Source organism: Eubalaena glacialis, chromosome 10 (genome assembly GCF_028564815.1).
Source record: "Eubalaena glacialis isolate mEubGla1 chromosome 10, mEubGla1.1.hap2.+ XY, whole genome shotgun sequence".
Lineage (NCBI taxonomy): Eukaryota > Metazoa > Chordata > Mammalia > Artiodactyla > Balaenidae > Eubalaena > Eubalaena glacialis.
In genome coordinates this window covers 86,218,391-86,242,242 of record NC_083725.1, presented here as the reverse complement: position 1 = coordinate 86,242,242, position 23,852 = coordinate 86,218,391, and the positions used below count along the sequence as shown (strand labels likewise).

General features: G+C 37.7%; 1 protein-coding gene across 3 annotated transcripts in view; it reads right to left on the bottom strand.

Moving 5' to 3' along the window:
* The window catches only part of NELL1 (neural EGFL like 1), an 863,771-nt gene that overhangs the window by 22,991 nt on the left and 816,928 nt on the right, over nucleotides 1-23,852 (bottom strand). For 2 of the 3 annotated variants that reach the window (XM_061203146.1, XM_061203147.1), the window contains one exon: nucleotides 23,072-23,265. In XM_061203146.1, coding sequence (XP_061059129.1) covers nucleotides 23,072-23,265 — 194 coding nt within the window. Of the gene's footprint in view, nucleotides 1-2,034; nucleotides 2,097-23,071; nucleotides 23,266-23,852 lie in introns of those variants that run through there. The other variant, XM_061203148.1, reaches the window with a different exon arrangement.

The window sequence follows — 23,852 nt, the reverse complement described above, 5'->3', positions numbered from 1 at the left end:
CTTACTAGTAATCTGTTTATTCAGTCTTGAGTCTTGAATCAGTGTTAGTAAGTTATGTTTTTAAAAATCTTTCCATTTCTTCTAAGTAAGTAAGTTTTCCAGTTTGCTGAAGTAAAGTTGTTCACAGTAGCCTCTTATGATCCTTTGAATTTCTGTGGTATCAGTTCTAATGTTTCCTTTTCCATTTATACTTTTGTTGATTGGAGTCTTTTCTCTTTTTTTCCTTGGTTATTCTTGGTAGGAGTTTGTCCCCCTCCCTTTTTTTTTTTTCTTTGCAATGAACTGACTTAATTTGGTTTATATTTTCTATTTTTGCTCTGATTTATTAACTGTGAAGAAAATAATTTTCAATAATAAACATGTCACAGGTTGCCTTATTTAATTCAATGAGAATGTCATTATAAAACATCAGCTTACAGAGCACAACCACACTAGAATTCAAATTTGGCAAGAGAATGGAGCCCACTAATGGTGAGTAATACTACTTGCCATAGATTTGTGGGTTTATTCCTAGAGCTTGACCTCTATCCTAGCTTGGGTGGTCAGAACAATGCCAACTTAAATGACAAAGATGTATTTCCACACCCTTTTGTCATAGAACCTAAATGCTTTTATGCAATTTTATAATGAAATTTCAGCTATAAACAGTAAGTATTGTAATATTTAAATTGCTACTGAATTTTAAATACCAGGGACATACACTTTCCTAGTATATTCTTACTGTATCATAAAAATTATACTGTAAATTACACATTTTATTACTGAATAGTCAATACATTGAAACTTTACTCCTTATTGCATAATAAATATCACTATTCCTTTTTTCTGCCATAGTTTCAAAATTTCTTAAGAAAGCAGACTTAGGTAGGATTACTTATATAAATTGAATAATAATATAAAACGGGTTTGGCAAGCTGATGCCCACAGTCCGAATTCAGCTAGTCACCTGATTCTCACTCAACAGTAAAGTTGAGTATGTGAGACAGATCTTACAGTGTGCAACACCTATCTTGCCATTTAAAGAAGTTATTTAATCCCAAATATGAAGTATAAAATTAGTAGTGGTACTCTAGACCCATTTGTTTTACCTTCTCACATACAAATTTATTGGGAAGTGATATTCAGTGTTCACAAAATAATAAATTTTGCCTTCAGGTTATACCCCACAAACTATTATTTTTTTTAGTCCCCTCTAATTTGCACCTGGTGTAGAAAATTTTTAGCAGTCACTTAATCCAACTGACTCACTCATTTTAATCAAGAGGAAACCTGGTCCAGAGAGGGGAAATGACTTTTCTACATAGCAAATTAATAACAAAACAGGAACTAGACCCCAATCTGGAGTTTTATAAGAATCACTTTCTACTATACTGCTTCCTTGTATCATGAGGAGACTGGGAGGTAGGATAAAAGGATTTCACACACACTCAGAACAGAAGGATTCTTGGGGTAATGGTTCTCAAAGTGGGGTCGTCTGACCATTAGCATTAGAATCTTCTGGGACCTAAAGGCATACCTTGTTTTACTGCATTTTCCTTTATTGTGCATCACAGACTGCATTTCTTACAAATTGAAGGTTTGTGGCAACTGTGTAGAACAGGTCTATTGGTGACATTTTTCCAATGTCATGTGCTCACTTTGTGTCACATTTTAGTAATTCTCACAAATCAAACTAACTTTTTCATTATTACTATTTGGTATGGTGATCAGTGGTTTTTTTTTTGTTGTTGTTGTTGTTGTAATTAATTTTTATATTTTATTTATTTATTTATTTTTGGCTGCATTGAGTCTTCGTTGCTGCACGTGGGCTTTTCCTAGTTGTGGCGAGTGGGGGCTACTCTTTGTTGCAGTGCATGGGCTGCTCACTGCAGTGGCCTCTCTTGTTGCAGAGCATGGGCTCTAGGCGCACGGGCCTCAGTAGCTGTGGCACACGGGCCCAGTTGCTCTGCAGCATGTGTGATCCTCCTGGAACAGGGCTCTAACCTGTGTCCCCTGCATTGGCAGGCAGATTCTTAACCACTGCACCACCAGGGAAGTCCCGATCAGTGATCTTTGATGTTGGTATTGTAATTGTTTTGGCGTGCCATAAACTGTGCCTATAAAAGATAGTGAACTTAATAAATGTGTGTATTTTGACTGCAAAACCAACCACCAGTTCCCTGCCTTTCTCCTTGTCCTCTGCCCTCCCTATTATTTCCTGAGACACAATATTGAAATTAGGCTAATTTATAACCCTACAATGGCCTCTAAGCATTCAAGTGAAAAGTTTTAGTGGTCTGGATAGAAGATCAAACCAGCCACAACATTGCCTTAAGCCAAAGCCTACTCCAGACCAAGGCCCTAACTCTTTTCAGTTCTGTGGAGGCTGAGAGAGAGGTGAGGAAGCTGCAGAAGAAAAGTTTACAGCTAGCAGAGGTTGATTCATGACCGTTAAGGAACGGAGGCATCTTCATAACATAAAAGTACAAGGTGAAGTATTCCAGGACAAGATGGCAGAGCAGAAGGACCTGAGCTCACCTCCTCGCATGAAAACACCAAAATCACAACCAACTGGTGAACAACGATCGACAAAAAGAGACTCTACTTCCAAAGACAGACAAAGACGAAACCACAACAAGATGGTAGGAGGCGTGCATTCACAATACAATCAAATCCCGTACCCGCCAGGTGGGCAACAACTCCCCAAACTAGAAAATAATTATAACACAGAAGTTCTCCCGCAGGAGTGAAAGTTCTGAGCCCCACATCAGGATCCCCAGTCTGGGGGTCTGGCATCAGGAGGAGGAGCCCCTAGAGCATTTGGCTTTGAAGGCCAGCAGGGCTTGATCACAGGAAATCTACAGGACTGGGGGAAACAAACTCCACTCTTGGAGGGTGCATGATGTGCACTGGGACCCAGGGGAAAAAGCAGTAACTTCATAGGAGCCTGGGCCAGACCTACCTGCTGGACTTGGAGGGACTCCTATAGAGGTAGGGGGTGGCTGTGGCTCACTACAGTGACAGGGACACTGATGACAGTTACTAGTGAGTACTCATTGGCATGACCTACCCTAAAGGCCACCATTTTGATGCCAAGCCTGGGCCCCACCCAACAGCCCTTTGGACTGAGGCATCCCAGCACTGAAGCCTAACAACCAACAGGGTGGGAACACAGCCCCAGCCATCAGCAGACAAGGTGCTTAAAGTCCTCCTGAGCCACCTTTAAACACACCCCTTGACATAGCCCTGCTTACCAGAGGGACAAGACACAGCTACACCCATGAGTGGGCAGGCACTAGTCCCCTCCACCAGGAAAAATGCACAAATCCAGGAAGCACAGGGATTCCCATACAAGATAAATCCAAGGAAGAACATGCTGAGAGACATATTAATTAAACTGACAAAAATAAAAGACAAAGAGAAAATATTAAAAGCAACAAGGGAAAAGAAACAAATAACTAACCTTATGGAGTGCCCTTGTAGGTTATCAGCTGATTTTTTTCAGCAGAAACTCTGCAGGCCAGAAGGGAGTGACATGGAATATTTAAAGTGATGAAAAGGAAGAAAAACTATAACAAAGAATACTCTACCCTGTAAGGCTCTCATTCAGATTTGACAGAGAAATCGAAAGCTTTACAGTCAAGCAAAAGCTAAGAGAATTCAGTGCCACCAACCAGCTTTACAACAAACACTAAAGGAACTTCACTAAGCAGAAAAGGCCACAAGTGGAACCAAGAAAATTATGAATGGTTATGAATGGGAAAGCTCACTGGAAATGTCAAACATAAAGAAAAGGTAGGAAATTATCCACATATGAATCTGATATCAAAACCTAAAATCGTATGAAGAGGAGAGTACAAATGCAGGATTATTAGAAATGCATTAAAAATTAAGAGACCAGCAAATTAAAAAATTTTTGTATATATATATATATATATATATATATATATATATATATATATATATATATATAGACTGCTATATCAAAACCTCATGGGACGCACAAATCAAAAATCTACAATAGATACACACCCAAAAAACAAAATGTGATCCAAACACAACACTAAAGATAGTCATCAAATCTCAAGAGAAGACAACGAAAGAGAAAGGGAAGAAAAAAGACCTACAAAAATAAAACCAAAACAATTAACAAAATGGCAATATAAACATACCTTTTATTGGTGATTACCTTAAATGTAAATGGATTAAATGCTCCAACCAAACAACACAGAGTGGCTGAATGGATACAAAAACAAGACCCATATACATGCTATCTACAAGAGACCCACTTCAGACCTAGGGACACATACAGACTGAAAATGAGGGGATGGAAAAAGATATTCCATGCAAATGGAAATCAAAAGAAAGCTGGAGTAGCAATATTCATATCAGATAAAATAGACTTTAAAATAAAGAATGTTACAAGAGACAAGGAAGGACACTACATAATGATCAAGGGATCAATCCAAGAAAAATATAGGACAATTGTAAATATATATACACCCAGCATAGGAGCACCTCAATATACAAGGCAAATGCTAAAAGCCATAAAAGGAGAAATCCACAGTAACACAATAATAGGGCGGGCTTTAACACCCCACTTGCATCAATGGACAGATCATCCAGACAGAAAATCAATAAGGAAACACAGGCCTTAAATGACACATTAGACCAGATGGACTTAATTTATAGAACACTCCATCTGAAAGCAGCAGAATACACTTTCCTCTCAAGTGCACATGGAACGTTCTCCAGGATAGATCACATCTTAGGCCACAAATCAAGCCTTGGTAAAATTTAAGAAAAATGACATATCAAGCATCTTTTCCAACCATGATGCTATGAGATTAGAAATCAAATACAGGAAAAAAAACTGTACAAAGCACAAACACGTGGAGGCTAAAAAATACGTTACGAAGCAACCAATGGATCACTGAAGAAATCAAAGAGGAAATCAAAAAATACCTAGAGAAAAATGACAATGAAAACATGACTACCCAAAACCTATGGGACACAGCAAAAACAGATCTAAGAGGGAAGTTTATAGCAACACAATCTTACCTCAGGAAACAAGAAAAATCTCAAACAACCTAACCTTACACCTAAAGCAAGTACAGAAAGAACAAACGAAAGTGAAAGTTAGTAGAAGCAAAGAAATCATAAGATCAGAGCAGAAATAAATGAAATAGAGGTGAAGAAAACAATGGAAAAGATCAATGAAACTAAAAGCTGGCTCTTTGAAAAGATAAACAAAATTGATAAACCTTTAGCCAGACTCATCAAGAGGGAAAGGGCTCAAATCAATAACATTGGAAATGAAAAAGGAGAAGTTAAAACTGACATCACAGAAATACAAACGATCATAAGAGACTCCACAAGCAACTATATGCCAATAAATGGACAACCTGGAAGAAATGGACAAATTCTTAGAAAGGTACAATCTCCCAAGTGTGAACCAGGAAGAAATAGAAAATATGAACAGACCAACCACAAGCACTGAAATTGAAACTGTGATTAAAGAATTCCCAACAAACAAAAGTCCAGGACCAGATGTATTCACAGACAAATTCTATCAAACATTTAGGGAAGAATTAACACCTGTCCTTCTGAAACTCTACCATAAATTTGCAGAGGAAGGAATACCCCCAAGCTCATTCTATGAGGCCACTATCACTCTGATACCAAAACCAGACAAAGATATCACAAAAAGGAAAATTATAGGCCAATATCACTGATGAACATAAATGTAAGAATACTCAACAAAGTACTAGCCAGCCGAATCCACAATACATTAAAAGGGTCATACACCATGATCAAGTGGTATTTATCCCAGGGATGCAAGGATTCTTCAATATCTACAAATCAATCAGTGTGATACACCACATCAACAACTGAAGAATGAAAACCATATGATCATCTCAATAGATGCAGAAAATGCTTTTGACAAAATTTAATATTATTTATGATGAAAAAAAAACTCTCCAGAAAGTGGTCATAGAGGGAACTTTCCTCAACATAATAAAGGCCATATATGACAAACCCACAGCTGACATCATTCTCAATGGTGAAAAGCTGAAAACGTTTCCTCTAAGATCAGGAACAAGACAAGGATGTCCACTCTCACCACTTTTATTCAACATAGTTTTTGGAAGTCCTAGACAGGCAATCAGAGAAGAAAAAGAAAGAAAAAGAATCCAAAATGGAAAAGAAGTAAAGCTGTCATTGTTTGCAGATGACATGATACTGTACATAGAATATCCTAAAGATGCTACCAGAAAACTACTAGAGCTTGTCAGTGAATTTGGCAAAGTTGCAGGAAACAAAATAACACTCCAAAATCTGTAGCATGTCTATACACTAACAATGAAAGATCAGAAAGACAAATTAAGGAAATAATCCCTTTTACTATCACATCAAAAAGAATAAAATACCTAGGAATAAACCTACCCAAGGAAGCAAAAGACTTGTACTCCAAAATTATAAGATGCAGATGACAAAAAATGAATATGATGCAAACAGCTGGAAAGATATACCACGTTCTTGAATTGGAAGGATCCATTTGTCAAAATGAACATCTACCCAAGGTCAACTACAGACTCAACACAATCCCTATCAAATTACCACTGGCATTTTTTTCAGGTCTAGAACAAAATATTTTCAAATTTGTATGGAAACACAAAAGACCCCAAATAGCCAAAGGAAGCTTGAGAAAGTAAAATGGAGCTGGAGGCTCTGAGTCAGCCTCCCTGACTTCAGACTATACTACAAAGCTACAGTAATCAAAACAGTATGGTATTGGCACAAAAACAGACTTATAGATCAGTGAAACAGGATAGAAAGCCCAGAAATAAACCCACGCACATATGTTCAATTAATCTACAATAAAGCAGGCAAGAATATACAATGGAGAAAAGACAGTCTTTTCAAGAAGTGGTGCTGGGAAAACTGGACAGCTACATGTAAAAAAATTAAATTAGAACATTCCCTAACACTATACACAAAAATAAAATCAAAATGGATTAAAGACTTAAATGTAAGGCTAGATACTATAAAACTCTTAGAGGAAAACATAGGCAGAACACACTGTGACATAAATTGCAGGAATATGTTTTATGATCCACCTCCTAGAGTAATGAAGATAAAAACAAGTGGGACCTAATTCAACTTAAAAGCTTTTTCACAGCAAAGGAAACCATAAACAAAATGAAATGACAACCCACAGAATGGGAGAAAATATTTGCAAATAATATGGCTGAAAAGGGACCAATCTCCAAAATATAGAAACAGTTCATGTAGCGCAATATTAAAAAACAAACAACAAGATCAAAAACTGGGCAGAATATCTAAATAGACATTTCTCCAAAGAAGACATACAGATGGCCAAAAAGCACATGAAAAGATGTTCAACATCGCTAATTATCAGGGAAATGCAAATCAAAACTTTAATGTGGTATCACTTCACACACGTCAGAATGGCCATCATCAAAACGTTTACAAATAATAAATGCTGGAGAGGGTGTGGAGAAAAGGGAAGCCTCCTACACTGCTGATGGGAATGTAAATTGGTACAGCCACTATGGAGAACAGTATGGAGGTTCCTTGTGAAACTAAACATAGAGCTACCATATGATCCAGCAATCCCACTCTTGGGCATATATCCAGACAAAACTCTAATTTGAAAAGACGCATGCACCCCAACGTTCATTGTAGCACTGTTTACAATAGCCAAGATATGGAGTCAATCCAAATGTCCATCGACAGAGGAATGGATAAAGAAGATGTGGTACATATATACAATGGAATATTTGCCACAAAAAAGAATAAAATAATGCCATTTACAGCAACATGGATGGACCTGGAGATTATCTCATACTAAGTGAAGGAAGTCAGACAGAGAATGACAAATATCATATGATATTGCTTATATGTAGAAACTAAAAATATTGATACAAATGAACTTATTTATGAAACAGAAACAGACTCATAGACTGAGAAAACAAATTTATGGTTACCAAAGGGGTAACATGAGGGCGGAGGGATAAATTAGGAGGTTGGGATTAACACATACACACTACTATATATAAAATAATCAACTAGAACCTCCTGTATAGCAAAGGGAACTCTACTCAACACTCTGTAATAACCTATATGGGAAAAGAATTTGAAAAAGGATATATGTATAGCTAAATCACCTTACTCTACACCTGAAACTAACACATTGTAAATCAACTATACTCCAATATAAAATAAAAATTAAAAAAAGAAAAAATATAAGGTGTAGGAAGTAATGATGTAGAAGTTACACCAAGTTATCCTGAATATCTAGCTAAGATAATTAATGAAAGTGTCTAAACTAAACAACAGCTTTTCCATGTAGACAAAACAGCTTTATATTGGAAGACTCTAGGACTTTTATAACTAGAGAGGAGAAGTCAATGCCTGGTTTCAAAGGACAGGTTGACTCTCTTGTTAGGGGCTAATGCAGCTGGTGACTTCAAGTTGAAGCTAATGCTCTTCTACCATTCCCAAAATCCTAGGGCTCTTAAGAATTATGCTAAATCTACTCTGCCTGTGATCTATAAATGGAACAACAAAGCCTGCATGAGAGTACATCTGTTTACAACATAGTTTACTAAATATTTTAAGCTCACTGTTGAGACCTTCTGCTCAAAAAAAAAAAGATTCCTTTCAGAATGTTATTGCTCATTGGCAATGCACCTGGTCGGTCACCCAAGAGCTTTGATGGAGATGTATAATGAGATTAATGTTATTTTCATGCCTACTAATACAGCATCCATTCTGCAGCCCATGGATCAAGGAGTAATTTTGACTTTCAAGTCTCATTATTTAAGAAATACATTTTGTAAGGCTATAACGCCATAGACAGTGATTCCTACAATAGACCCGGGCAAAGGAAATGGAAATTGAAAACATTCTGGAAAGCATTCACCATTGTAGATGCCATTAAGAACGTTCATTCGTGATCCATGGGAAGAGTTCAACATAACATTTTGAGTATGGAAGAAGTTGATTCCAATTCTCATGGATGACTATGAAGATTTAAATACTTCTAGCAGAGAAAGTAACTGCAGATGTTGTGGAAATAGCAAGAGAACTAGAATTAGAAGGAGAGCCTGAAGATTTGACTAAATTGCTACAATCTCATGATAAAGCTTTAATGAATGAAGAGTTCCTTCTCATGGATGAGCAAAGAAAGTGGTTTCTCGAGATGGAATCTACTTCTGGTGAAAATGCTGTGAAGGTTTTTGAAATGATAACAAAGGACTGAAAATATTCCATAAACTTAGTTGATAAACCAGCAGCAGGATTTGAGATGGTCGACTCCAATGAAAGAAATTCTGTAGGTAAGATGCTATTAAGCAGCATTGCATGCTACAGAGAAATCATAAAAGTCAATCAATGTGGCAAACTTCACCGTTGCCTTATTTTAAGAAACTGCCACAGCCACTCCAGCCTTCAGCAACACCACCCTGACCAGTCAGCAGCTATCAACATCAAGGCAAGACTCTCCAACAGCAAAAATATTATAACTCACTTAAGGTTCATATGATGGTTAGCATTTTTTAGCAATAAAATATTTGATATATACTTTTTTAGACTTAATGCTATTGCACATTTAATAGACTCCAGTACAGTGTAAACATGATTTTTATATTCAATGAGAAACACAAAAATTTGTGTGACTCACTTTATTTGCTTTATTGCTGTTGTCTGGAAGTGAACCTCTAGTATCTCTGAGGTATGCCCATAATTAGAAACGCAAATTGTTGTGCCCTGACCCAGACCTACTATATCAGAAAGTTTGAGAGGTAGAGTCAGTAAGGAAAGTCTCACAAGGGATTCTGTGCAAGAAAAAGTTTGAAAACCTCTGATGGAGAAACAAAGTACCCAAGTCCACTGGGGAATTAGTATGGCATAACCCTCAAGCTCCTGCACTGAAAAGGTAGGGTTTGGAACTGCACAGGCATACGAAGTCAGGGGAATAAAAATGGAGCCTCTGTTCTTCAAAGGACCCCTAGAGTATTGAAGGCAGAAGTAAACCTGCCAATACGTTTATCTTTCAAAGAAAAGGAAACACAGGGGCAGAGACCAAGATGGCAGAGTAAGAGGATGCCAAACCCCCCATGAACACATCAAAAATACATCTACATGTGAAGCAGTTCTCAATGAAAACTAACTGGAGACTGGTAGAAATAATCTCTTACAATGAAGGTTGTAAGAAAGAGTCACACAGTGTCAGGTAGAAAGGGAAGAGAAGTTATAAGGTCAGTACCTGTTCCCATGGGAGGGTACTCAGAAGAGGCGGGGAATCCTCCCTGGGAGTGAGTAGTTAGAGCTATATATTGGGTGCCTCAGCCCTGGGGTCTGACAAGGGGAAGACAAAGCCCATGGGATGGTTGGACAGCCAGTGGAATTAACAGGAGGTCTGTAGGAAGTCTGGACTCCATTTGTGAGGAAGGTGCACATTCTTGGTTACTCCTGAAACAAGGTGAAAAGGGTGGATTGAAACTGCACTGGATTCTGGCTGTTTCCTGAAACCACCCCAGTACATGCCCCAGCCTGAGTTGGGCACACTCTGGCCTCACTTGCTTCACAGTGCAGCTCCACACTGGGGTAAAGGCTCAGTTTTGAGGGACATAACTGGGGATAGGCGGGAACAGGGAGGGAGCAGCCATTAGTGGTGCTTGCCAAGGCAGTACTTTGGAAGTGGTCCCAGACACCAGTGCTGGGACAGCCCATCCCTAGACCCAGGCTGAGTGCTCACACCAGCCCCACCTGCTCTTTGGTGCAGCTCCACACTAGGATGAGGGCTAAAGCAGCTGAAGAGAGAGCTTAGCTGGAAGGAAAAAGGCAGCTCAGTCCCAGTGCAGGATCTGAGCTGAGTGGGGGCAGTCATTTCTGGCCCTTATGGAGGCAGCACATCAGAAGAGGTCTGGGACTCTGACTGGGTCCAGAGGTACCACAGCCCATGCCTAGACCCACAGAGGGCACCTGCTCCAGGCCTTCTTGCTCCAGCATTGTTCTCCTCTGGAGTGAGAGTGCTGGTATTAGGAGGGGAAAGAGCATACACATAGAGGGAATGGAGCCAGCTCATACTCGAACCTCAGGGCTTCTGCTCCAGCAACTTGGGACTCGATCCCAGACCCAATAGGGTGGTGCTGCCCACTGAGCAGAGGAGAAGCCCTAGATCACACTTGGCTCTGGCCCTAGCAACTTCATCTCCAGACCCATATCCTACCAATGTGTTAGTTTACAGCACATTCTGGTGAAAGACATGACTCATGCTCATGTCAGATCCAGCTCTCCCACTAAAGCCACTGGACACATGTAGACTGTATAGGGATGCTCTCACAGAAGGACACTCCTTCAAGACCCCAACAGGTAACTCTTTCACCTAATTTCATAGAGACAGAGAAAGTTAAGCAAAATGAGAAGACAGAGGAATTTGTTTAAACTGAAAGAATAAAAGGAAACCCCTTAAAAAAAAAAACTAATAAAAAAGAGACAAATAATTTACCAGATAAAGAGTTCAAAGCGTAAATAATAAGAATGCTAACTGAAGTCGGGAAAAAAATAGATGAATACAGTGAGGATTTTAACAAGGAACTAGAAAATATAAAAAGTCATTCAAAACCAAAGAATACAATAATTGAAATAAAAACCACACTATAAGGAATTAACAGCAGACTAGGTGATACAGAAGAACTCACAGTGATCTGGAAGTAGAATAATGGAATTACCCAATCAGAACAGCAAATAGAAAACAAATATAAAAAATAGAACAGTTTAAAGGACCTCTGAGACAATATCACATGTTCCGACATTCACATTATAAGGGTCCCAGAAGGAGAAGAGAAAGGGGTTGAAATTGTATTTGATGAAATCATGGCTGAAAACCTCCCAATCCTGAAGAAGGAAACAGATATTCAGGTATAGGAAGCACAGAGGGTTTCAAACAGATGAACCCAAACAGATCCACACTAAACATATCATAATTGAAATGGCAAAAGTTAAAAATAAAGGGGCAATTCTAAAGGCAGCAAGAGAAAAACAAACAGTCATATACAGGGGAACTACCATAAGGTTATCAGCTGATTTTTCTGTAGAAACATTGAATATACCATGTCACTCCCTTCTGGCCTGCAAAGTGCTGAAGGGGAGAAACCTGCAACCTAGGATACTCTACCTAGCAAGATTATCATTTAGAATAGAAGGAGAGATAAACAACTTCTTAGACACGCAAAACTACAAAAGTTCATCAACACTAAACCAACCTTAGAAAAAATGATAAAGTGTCTTCTCTAAGTGGAAAAGAAAAGGCTATTACAAGAAGTAAGTATTGATAGGAAAGGAAAAGTCCCAATAGTGAAAGCAAATTTAGATAAAGGCTGAGGATCAACCACTAAAATAAGCTAGTACAAAGATTAAAATACAATTAAAAAATTGTAAAATCAACTGTATAATAATCAATGAAGGGACAAACATAAAGATATAAAATGTGATATCAAAAATACAAAACGTGGGAAATAAAAAATGTAGATCTTTTAGAATATGTTTGAATTTAAATGACTACCAGTTTAAAACTAGTAAATATAGGTCAACATATATGAATCCCATGGTAACCACAAATCAAAAAGCTACCATCATTATACGAAACTAGAAAGGAACACACATATCGCTATAAGAAAATCATCAAACTACAAGGAAAGAAACTAAAAGAAGAAGGAAAAAATAGAGAATAACTACAAAATCAACCAAGAAACCATTAACAAAATGGCAATAGGTACATATCTATCAATAATCACTTTAAATGTCAATTGACTAAATGCTCCAATGAAGTACATAGGCTGACTGTTTGGATAAAAAAACAAGACCCATTTATATTCTGTTTACAGGAGACTCACTTCAGAGGTAGCAACACACATAGACTGAAATTTAGGGAATGGGAAAAGATATTTCATGCAAATGGAAATGACAAGAAAGCTAGGGTATCAATACTCAGATCAAATAGACTACAACAAATCCATAACAAAAGACAAAGGGAATTATATAATGATGAAGGGATCAATACAAGGAGAGTATAACATTCATTAATATATATGCATCTAATACAGGAGCACTAAATATATAAAGCAAATATTAACATACATAAAGTTAGAAATTGATAATAATACAATAACGAGTAGGGGACTTAACACCCCACTTACATCAATGGACAGATCATCCAAACAAAAAAAATCAATTAGGAATCAGTGGTCTTAAATGACATTAGATCACCTGGCCTCAATATTTATACATAGGACATCCCATCCAAAAACAGCAGAATACACATATTATATATAAGTGCTGTGGAACATTCTCTAGGATGGATCATATACTAGGCCACAAACAAGCCTCAACAAATTTAAGATACTAGAAATCAATTACCTGAAGAAAAATGGGCAAAGCACAAACACGTGGAGACTAAACAACACGCTACTAAAAAACCAATGAGTCAATGAAGAAATTAAAGAGGAAATCACAAAATACCTTGATATAAGTGAAAATGGAAACACAACTCTCAAAAATCCATGAGATGCAACAAAAGCAGTCCTACAAGGGAAGTTTATAGCAATACAGGCTTACCTCAACAAACAAGAAAAATCTCCAATAAACAACCTAACCTACCATCTAAAGGAATTAGAAAGAGAAGAACACACAAAACCCAAAGTCAGCAGAATGAAGGAAATGATAAAGATCAGAGAGGAAATGAATAAAATAGAGGCCAAACAAAATAATAGAAAAGATCAATTAAACCAAGAGATACTTTTGAAATGATAAACAAAATTGATAAACCTTTAGTCAGACTCATAAGAAAAAAAGAGGACCCAAATTAACAGGATAAGAAATAAAAGAGGAGAAACAACAATTGATATAGAGATACAAAAAAAACCCAATAAGAATGCTATGAACAGTTATATGCCAACAAATTGGACAACCTAGAGAAATGGACAAATTTCTAGAAACACAACCTTCAAAGACTGAATCAGGAAGAAACAGACAATGTGAATAGACTTATTACTAGTAGTATAATTGAATTTATTTAAAAACAAACAAACAAACAAAAACTCCCAGCACAGAAAAGTCCAGGACTGGATGGCTTCACAGGGGGAATTCTACCAAACATATAAAGAAGAACTAATACCTATCCTTTTCAAACTATTCCAAAAATTGAAGAGGAGGGAATACTTGCAAATTCATTCTATAAGGTCAGCATTACCCTGACACCAAAACCAGACAAAGACAGTACAAAAGAAGAAAATTACAAGCCAAAATCTCTGATGAATATAGATGCAAAAATTCTCAGCAAAACGATGATACATCATGATCAAGTACGATTTATTCCAGGGATGCAAGGATGGTTCAATACTTGAAAAATCGATGTGATACACCTCATTAACAAAAGGAAGGATAAAAAATCACATGATCATCTCAGTAGATGTAGAAAAGGCATTTAACAAAATTCAACATATATTCATGATAAAAACTCTCATCAAAGTTGGTACACAGAAAACATATCTCAACACAATAAAAGCCATTTATGACAAACACACAACTAAAATCATACTTAATGGTGAAAAGCTGAAAGCCTTTCCTCTAAATTCAGGAATAAGACAAGGATGCCCATTCTCACCACTTCCATTTTACATAATATTGTAAGTCCTAGACACAGCAATTAGACGAGGAAAATAAATAAAAGACATCCAAATTGGAAGGGAAGAAGTAAAACTGTCACTAGTTGCAGATGATAGGATACTATATATAGAAAACTCAAAAGTCTCCATCAAAACACAATTAGAACTAATAAATGAATTCAGTAAATTTGCAGGATACAAGATTGATATACAGAAATCTGTTGCTTTTCTATACACTAATAATGAACTATCAGAAAGACAAAATTTAAAAAATCCCATTTGAAATTGTATCAAACAGAATAAAGTACTGAGGAATAAATTTAACCAAGGAGGTGAAAGACATATACTCTGAAAACTATAAAATGTTGATGAAGGAAATTGAAGAGGATAAAAATAAATGGAATGATATTCTCTGTTCCTGCACTGGAAGAATTAATACAGTTGAAATATCCATTCTAGCCAAAGCAATACGGATTTAATGCAATTTTTCACAGAACTAGAACAAATACTCCTAAAATTTATATGTGACCACCAAAGCCTCTCAATTGCCAAAGCAATCTTGTGGGGAAAAAAGAAATAAGAGCAAAGCTGGACGTATCATACCCTCTATACTAAAAAGCCACAGTAATCAAAAGAGCATGGTACTGGCACAAAAACAGACACATAGATCAATTGAACAGACTAGACAGCCCAGAAATAAACCCATGTACTTATGATCAATTAATCTATGACAAAGGAGGCAAGAATATACAATGGGGAAAAGACAGCCTCTTTAAGAAGTGGTGCTGGGAAAACTGGACAGCTACATGTCAAATAATGAAATTAAAACATTTCCTCACACCATATGCAAAAACAAACTCAAAATGGATTAAAGACCTCAATGTCTTTAATAACCGTAGAACTCCCAGAAGAAAATATAGGCAAAATATTCTTTGACATAAATCATAGCAATATATTTTTTTGGCTCTGTCTCCTCAGGCAAAGGAAACAAAAGCAAAAAAGAAAAAAAAAATGAAATGGGACCTATTGCACAGCAAAGGAAACCATTGACAAAACAAAAAGATAACCTTGTAAATGGGAGAACAGGATAGAAAGCCCAGAAATAAACCCACACACTTGTGGTCAATTAATCTATGACAAAAGAGGTAAGAATATACAAAGGAGAAAAGACAGCCTCTTCAATAAGTGGTGCTGGGAAAACTGGACAGCTACATGTAAAAGAATGAAATTAGAACATTCTCTAACACCATACACAAAAATAAACTCAAAATGGATCAAAGACCTAAATGTAAGGCCGGACACTAACTATAAAACTCTTAGAGGAAAACATAGGAAGAACACTGTCTGACACAAATCACAGCAAGATCTTTTTGGTTCCACCTCTTACAGTAATGAAAATAAAAACAAAAATAAACAAGTGGGACCTAATTAAACTTAAAAGCTTCTGCACAGCAAAGGAAACCATAAACAAAATGAAAAGACAACCCACAGAATGGGAGAAAATATTTGCAAACAAAGCAACCAACAAAGGATTAATCTCCCAAATATACAAACAGTTCATGCAGCTCTATGTCAAAAAAAACAAAAAAACCAATCAAAAACTGGGCAGAAGATCTAAATAGACATTTCTCCAAAGAAGGCATACAGATGGCCAAAAAGCACATGAAAATATGTTCAACATCGCTAATTATCAGAGAAATGCAAATCAAAACTGCAATGAGGTATCACTCCACACACATCAGAATGGCCATCATCAAAAAGTCCACAAACAGTAAATGCTGGAGAGGGTGTGGAGAAAAGGGGACCCTCTTTCACTGTTGGTGGGAATGTAAATTGGTACAACCACTGTGGAGAACAGTATGGAGGTTCCTTAAACAACTAAAAATAGAACTACCACATGATCTAGCATTCCCACTCCTGGGCATATATCTGGAGAAAACCATAATCTGAAAAGATACCTGCACCCCCAGTGTTCATTGCAGCACTACTTACAATAGCCAAGACATAGAAGCAACCTAAGTGTCCATCGACAGAGGAATAGATAAAGAAGATGTGATACATATATACAATGGAATATTACTCAGCTCTAAAAAGAGAATGAAATAATGCCATTTGCAACAACATGGATGGACCTAGAGATGATCACAATGAGTGAAGTAAGTCAGACACTCGTATATCACTCATATGTGGAATCTAATTTTAAAAAATGATACAAATGAACTTATGTACAAAACAGAAACAGTCTTACAGATACCAAAAACAAACTTACAGTTACCAAAGGGGAAACATGGTGGGTGGGAAAAATCAGGAGCTTGGGATGAACATACACAGACTACTATAAATAAGATAAATAACCAACAAGGACATATTATAGCACAGGGAACTCAATATTCTGTGATAACCTATAAGAGAAAAGAATCTAAAAAAGAATGAATATATGTATATGTATAACTGAATCACTTTGCTGTACACCTGAAACTAACACAACATTGTAAATCAACTATACTCCAATAAAATTTAAAAACAAACAAAAAATCAAATCAGACCTAATTCAACTTAAAAGTTTTTGCACAGCAAAGGAAACCATTGACAAAACAAAAAGATAACCTAGTGAATGGGAGAAAATATCTGCAAACGTTATGACCCATAAGGAGTAATATGCAAAATACATAAACAGCTCATACAATTCAATTAAAAAAAACAATTTAACAATGGCAGAAGACCTGAATAGACATATTTCCAAAGAAGATATACAGATGGCCAACAGGCACATGGAAAAAATATTCACCATCACAAATCATCAGAGAAATGCAAATCAAAACCACCATGAGATATCACCTCACACCTGTTCAAATGGTTACAATCAAAAAGTCTATAAATGACTAATGTTGGCAAGGATGTGAAAAAAGGCAACCCTAGCACACTGTTGGTGGGAATGTAAATTGGTACAGCAACTATAGAACACTGTATAGAGGTTCCTCAAAAAACTAAAAATAGAACTACCATAGGATCCAGCAATTCCTTTCCTGGGTATATATCCGAAGAAAGTGAAAACACTAATTTGAAAAGACAGATGCACCCCAAAGTTCATAGCAGCATTATTTTTAGTAGCCAAGATATGGAAGCAACCTATGTGTCCATCAACAGATGAATGGATAAAGAAATGTGATATGTATATACAAGGGAATATTAATTACCTCATACAAAAATAAAATGAAATTCTGCCATTTGCAACAACATGGATGGAGCTAGAGGGTATTATGCTTAGTGAAATAGGTCAGACAAATGCTCTATGTTATCACTTTTATGTGGAATCTAAAAAATAAAACAAATGAGTATAACAAAACCAAAACAGACTCACAGATATAGACAACAAACTAGTAGTTACCAGTGAGGAGAGGGAAGGGGGGGTGTGTAACATAGGGGCAGGGGATTAAGAGATCCAAACTACTATGTATAAAATAAATAAGCAACAAGGATGTATTTTACAGTACAGGAGAATACAGCCATTATTTTATAATAACTTTAAATGGCATATGATGTGTAAAATATTGAATCACTATTGTATAACTAAAACTAATACAATATTTTAAATCAACTATACCAGTAAAATATTATAACAAGACACATATAGTGTAACAACTCACATTTTTCCCTATGGATTCTCTACTACTAAATATTTCTAAGAACAAGAATTCCACACATACAGGGAAGTATTTGTTATTATTAACTGATAAATAAAAATGAACAAAAGCGGGAAAAAAAAGAAAGGGAAACAAAACCTTAGGGCTTGCACAGCCAACTCCTGCCATCAAGAACACCCTAGACAGGAAGGTATTGATAATGGTGCTGGTTAAGTTCTGAGAGCAGAGCAGAGCAAAGTAAAGCAAAGCATTTTTATGAGTAGACTGAAGGATTCTAGAAGTCTAAGATCTACCCTGGCCCCAGGCACAGGCTGACTCATCCCTGTTCTTCACTCTCGGAGTGAGTGCCATGCTGAGAACGGCAGGGCTATTTTACTGTCAGCTCCTTGCAGAGAAGGTTATTCTCTCCTTACCTGAAGGAAAAGCATGAAGCCTTTAGTTTCCCTACTATGGCCACCTTCCTCAGTTTCTGGGCAAAGGCTTATATGAGGCCAGATCAAATGGCCGGTATTCCAGACAATTTCAAGGCAAAACAATCTTCTACACTTTACCCACCTTCCTTGTCACAGCTCTTTGGCCCTGACTTTAATATGAATGGTGGGTGACTGCTTATGGTATCTATTTCTCTACCCATCTCTGTAAGTCCCAGAAAAACTCAAGACCTGGTTTTGCTCAGGTCTTCAGTATTATATTTACTTTCACGATGAATGCTTTTCTTTTTAGTTCACCTTTCTTTTTAATGAAACAAAAATAACAACAAAACAGAAAAACAAAAACAAACCCTCTGAATGAAGCACAGAAATGAAATCTGGCCTTTATAGCTTTTCTCTTTCTCCCACTGGATTTTCCAGCTACTAATGATAATAGTAGTAGTAGGTAAAGGTGTAGGTAGAGGAGTAATTGCAAATCCTGTCTCTTTACTTGAAACTGGCACCTCAATTCTTTTCACCCAGGAAAATGGGCAGCTAAGTTTCCAACATGTCACTCTGAAGCTTTTTTTTTGCCTACATTATAAGAACACACATAGCCACAGAGGCTGAGGGTCTGACATCATCATTCATCAGGACCCATCATTTTACTTCTGTGTTATCTCCCATGTGATCTTACCTCTCTTGCCTATTTCAGGTTCTCACCTTTACTTTCCTGAACCTTTATTTCAGCCTAAGTGGTATCTCTCCATTTAGCCTTGATCTCCCCAGTCTGTCCATCATGCTGTCAATCAGACCATGATTAGGCCACACCAATCCTAAATGAAAAAATCTCTCATGATCCTCAGCTGCTCACAGGATGCAGTCTAAATTCCAAAGCTGGACTCCATGCCCGGCCTTTATCTCCAGGCTCATCAGCAGTTATAACCTTCCCATACTCTTCTTGCTCCTGATATTCTAATCTCATCATTCACTTCATATTTCCTTTAATATATATTGTTATGCTTCTGCTTCTTTGTTCTTGTTTTCCCTCTGTTTGGAGTTCACCTTCCCCACACCTCTACTTGGATAAATGTCTCATCCTTTAATGTTTCATTCAAAGTTCACCTACTCTATGAAGTCATTCCCTATTCCTTTCTGCATCCTCCCAGAATAGAGCATACTTCCCCTTTGTATGTTCCCTCAACAAATAAATTGTTCATGACTCTACCATGGCATGACAGGTGGTTAATTGTGTATCCATTTCCCCATTCATCTCCATGATCTCCAATATAAATGTAACCACTCATACTAAAATGCTGCATTTCCTAGAAACTAATAAAGCTGAGACCACTCTGTCTTTCCATGTAGTACAGATAGAAAATAAAAATGTCTCCATAAGGCCCTGGACAAATTTATGAAAGGAAAAGCCACAGATGGGTATCTATGAAAAGAAATTGGGCTGTAACTAAGATTTAGGGATCAAGCCCAGTGAGAGAACCATTTTTCACTCTGGGTTTCTGTGATCTGGATAATGCTGGAGGAACGTGGGTTCCAAACAATTCAGCAATTATTCTGTGCCTAATCAACTAAGTGGTCTAAAGGTGCACAAAATCATTGCCACTGTCAAGGAAGCACATGGCATCTAAACAAAGCCCAAATCCATGCTAGCCTAGCTTTATCATTGAACTCCATTCAGCTGTGGACATGTTTCAAGGCTTCTTTTTTCCATTGGCATGAAACATTAGCTAACCTGATGTACTGATTCTCAAGGGGGAAAGAACTTTGACTTTGCTTCTTTCAACAGTATGCCTTGACCCTTTGTTGGCTTGTGTGATTCTGCTTGTGTGATTCTTTTTTATTTGAATTTGAAACATCAAGGGTATGACTGAAAAGCTAGCACTTTATATCTTAACCTTGATTTTATTTCTTAGCCTCTAAGATGATGCCATTATAATAGTTCACTTTGATGCTTAAGTACTGGAAATATTTCTTATCAAATCAGAATAGAATACTTACAACTGAAAATAATGGAAACAAACAAAGAGGATCACAAATAAGTTCATTTTTTGAGGATGATCTACAGAATTTGATTCAGGGTTTCAGTTCAGCTCCTAAAGCCAGATCTCCTCCCCATCCACAACCTCTTGGAAGCTATGCTATTAATGAGTAATTATTTTTTAAAAAAGACTTATGTAGAGAACTCTGCCCAGTACTTTATTCATAAAGGAGTGCAGTGGTGGTGGAGGTGCATTATATTAACAAAATAAGAGGACAGGAATTGTTCCTTTCCTGTGGCAATGTCAGTCTAATTCCCAGAAGTCTTTGGAGCTACTTTAGGTGTCAAAGCAGAATAAGTCAACTTAGCCTGCTTGGATTATTATTAGCCCCACCAATTAATGAAGCTTTGGAAAATTTTTAATGATTGGTAAGTGCCCTGCTTTATCATGGGCTTAAATAAAACAACAACTGAAAAATAAATTTCGGTTTCATACTGGTCAAGACTCAACTAAAGTCCCTTGCCTGTTCCAGGTACTGGGGACCCAGAAAGCCTAAAAAGGATTTGGGGTCAGGTTGTGAGCCTCCTCAAAGGTTTAGAAAAACAATATTTTCTAGAAAAGAACTAGTAAAGGAATTCATCTTCATTTTGCTGGCTGAATGGAGACCTAATTGCCAACCTCTTCCATAAGCCTTTCTCAACTATCCTAACCCACAGCAAGCTTTTCCGTCTCTCAAAAACTTTTGCTCTGGGAATTCTCTGGCAGTCCAGTGGTTAGGACTCTGCGCTCTCACTGCGGAGGGCCCAGGTACAATTCCTGGTCAAGGAACTAATCCCGCAAGCTGCGCGGCATGGCCAAAAAACCCCAAAACTCTAGCTCTGAGTCAGTGCCACATGCTTAAATACTGTACTTAATAACTTGAAAACTTCTTGAGGGGATGTCCTACCCAGTCATTAACATAGTACTGAGTTGAGCGTTGAGCTCAGCCAAGTTGGATTGACTGATTACTTAATTGCTTTTTATAAATGTCAACAGATGTCATCTGTAGAGGGTTACAGGACATGTAGCAAGATGAGAAAACTATAAAATTTGGGGCAAGCAAGTAGAATTCAAATCCCAGCTTACACATTTATATCTTGTGATATTAAGCGCACATTACTTCCCCTAAAACTTAGAAACTCAGTTTCTTCATCTTTCAGAGTTGTGCTATATTAAGTGGGATGCTGTTGTTAAATTACAGGATGCTTGGCATAGAGGAGGTACTTAACAACTGGGGGCAATGGACCTAAGTTTAAATGTGGGGAACTATATTTATGTATTAGGGGAAAAATGGGTGTTATGGGCTAATGATCTTAACACCTGGTAAAACAGCTATCCTAAATAGCTGCCCCCAGGTCTGTTGCAGGTGTGACAGACTTGAAGGCAGGTGAATGAATTGGGGGACTTTTCAAGGTTCATTTCTACTGTGTTTCCAGGGAACACTCTGAGTTTATCAGGAGACCAGCTCTCTACAAGGCTACTAAGCAAGTAATTTCTCAGAGTTCCCATGCCCGTAAGGCAAAGATTAAACAGTCCCATCCCAATGGGACAAAAAAATACAATGTAAGAGCTACAGGAAAGCAATATCAAAGGAAAATGAATAGGTAAGATCAACAAAAGAAGAAATAAAGCACAAGGAAATCAAACACTTTAATAGGCCCATTTTGCAAAGCATAAAGCAAAACTAGTCGATGACAGAATTTTGTTTTCAGAAGCATTAAACTCACTTCCAAACAACTTAATGTAAGGAATAGCCCAGCACTGAGAAAGAAAAAGAAGACATCATTTGGCCAGACGGCCTCGTACCATCATTATTTTGTGTTCAGAATGTATCAGAAGCCCACCTGTCTCTGACCACTGCAAGCAAGTGTCTGAGCCTTGCTTTTCTGGATGATGTCACCAGAAGAGTGAGCAAGTTCGTGCAGGTGATCATTTCAGAGAAAGAGAAGTTTTAATCAGCAGGACTGTAGAAGTGAGGGTTGAGGGCTCATTAAAGCTCTCACCCAGCTGACCTGAAAGGCACTGCCAGCTCTCAGCGGGAGGAGTAACATCGGCTTCTCTGCCCTGCTCCCCCCGTGTTCAGCAGTCTCTTTGCAACCCTATACCTCACTTTTCATTCCAAGCAGGTCTGCCTGCCACTCAGCAGCATCATTAGCTGTAGCTGGGATTAGAACAGGAGAAGTCTTTTCAGGAAATCACGGGAGACCCATGACTCAACCACCTGGGGGAAAGACATGGGGAGGGAGAGCAGAGGGGGAGGGAGAGAAAGAACAGTGACGATCTCCGCTGTACCACGTTAGCCTCACCTTGCAGGAACAGACAGTACACCTGTCTTCTTTCAGCATCCACACCTGCCCATTGTGCTTCAGTCCTCCTTCATGGGGGCAGTCACCAGAGCAGGAGGGCCCAGAGGGACAGAGGCAGTCGAAGCCCCCTGCCAGGTTGATGCAGGCAGAATCATTCCAACAGGTATGAGTTCTTAAGGCACATTCATCAATGTCTGCAATAAAGAAAGCATGGAGCTTTAGACTCCAGTCAAGATGATCATTAGAAAATAATCATCACTTATAATAGCATTAGTTAACATTATTGAGTGTTTGCCTTGTGCCAAGTACTGTGCCAAGCTGTTCACATGCATTATCTCATCTACTCTGCAAGGCAGCTAATGCAGCTGAGGCTCATATAAGTTAAATAACATGTTCACTGTCAGATAGCTAATAAGTGGCTAGTCTGGGACTCAGACCCACAGCTGTCAGACTCTAATTACTAAATTATCCAGGAGCAACTCTGAACTGCTTTTAGGGTATTCTCAAGAACTATACCATCCAGAGGCCATAAATACTGCTAATTCATTAACAGTATGGATACACCCATGGAGATCTGGGTCTTACAGAAAAGGTGTGAATAGATTAGTCACTGAGTAGGAATGCATGGGCAATTAAGGCAAAACGAGTGAGCAATTAGGGCAACCCTGAGCCAATTAGGCTGCCCCCAGATCCTGGGGCCAAGGTTGAAAGAAAAGGAAATAATTCTTGGAGGATGCCTTGCCTAATCAAAAACTCATCACCCCAATGACTAGCAACATTT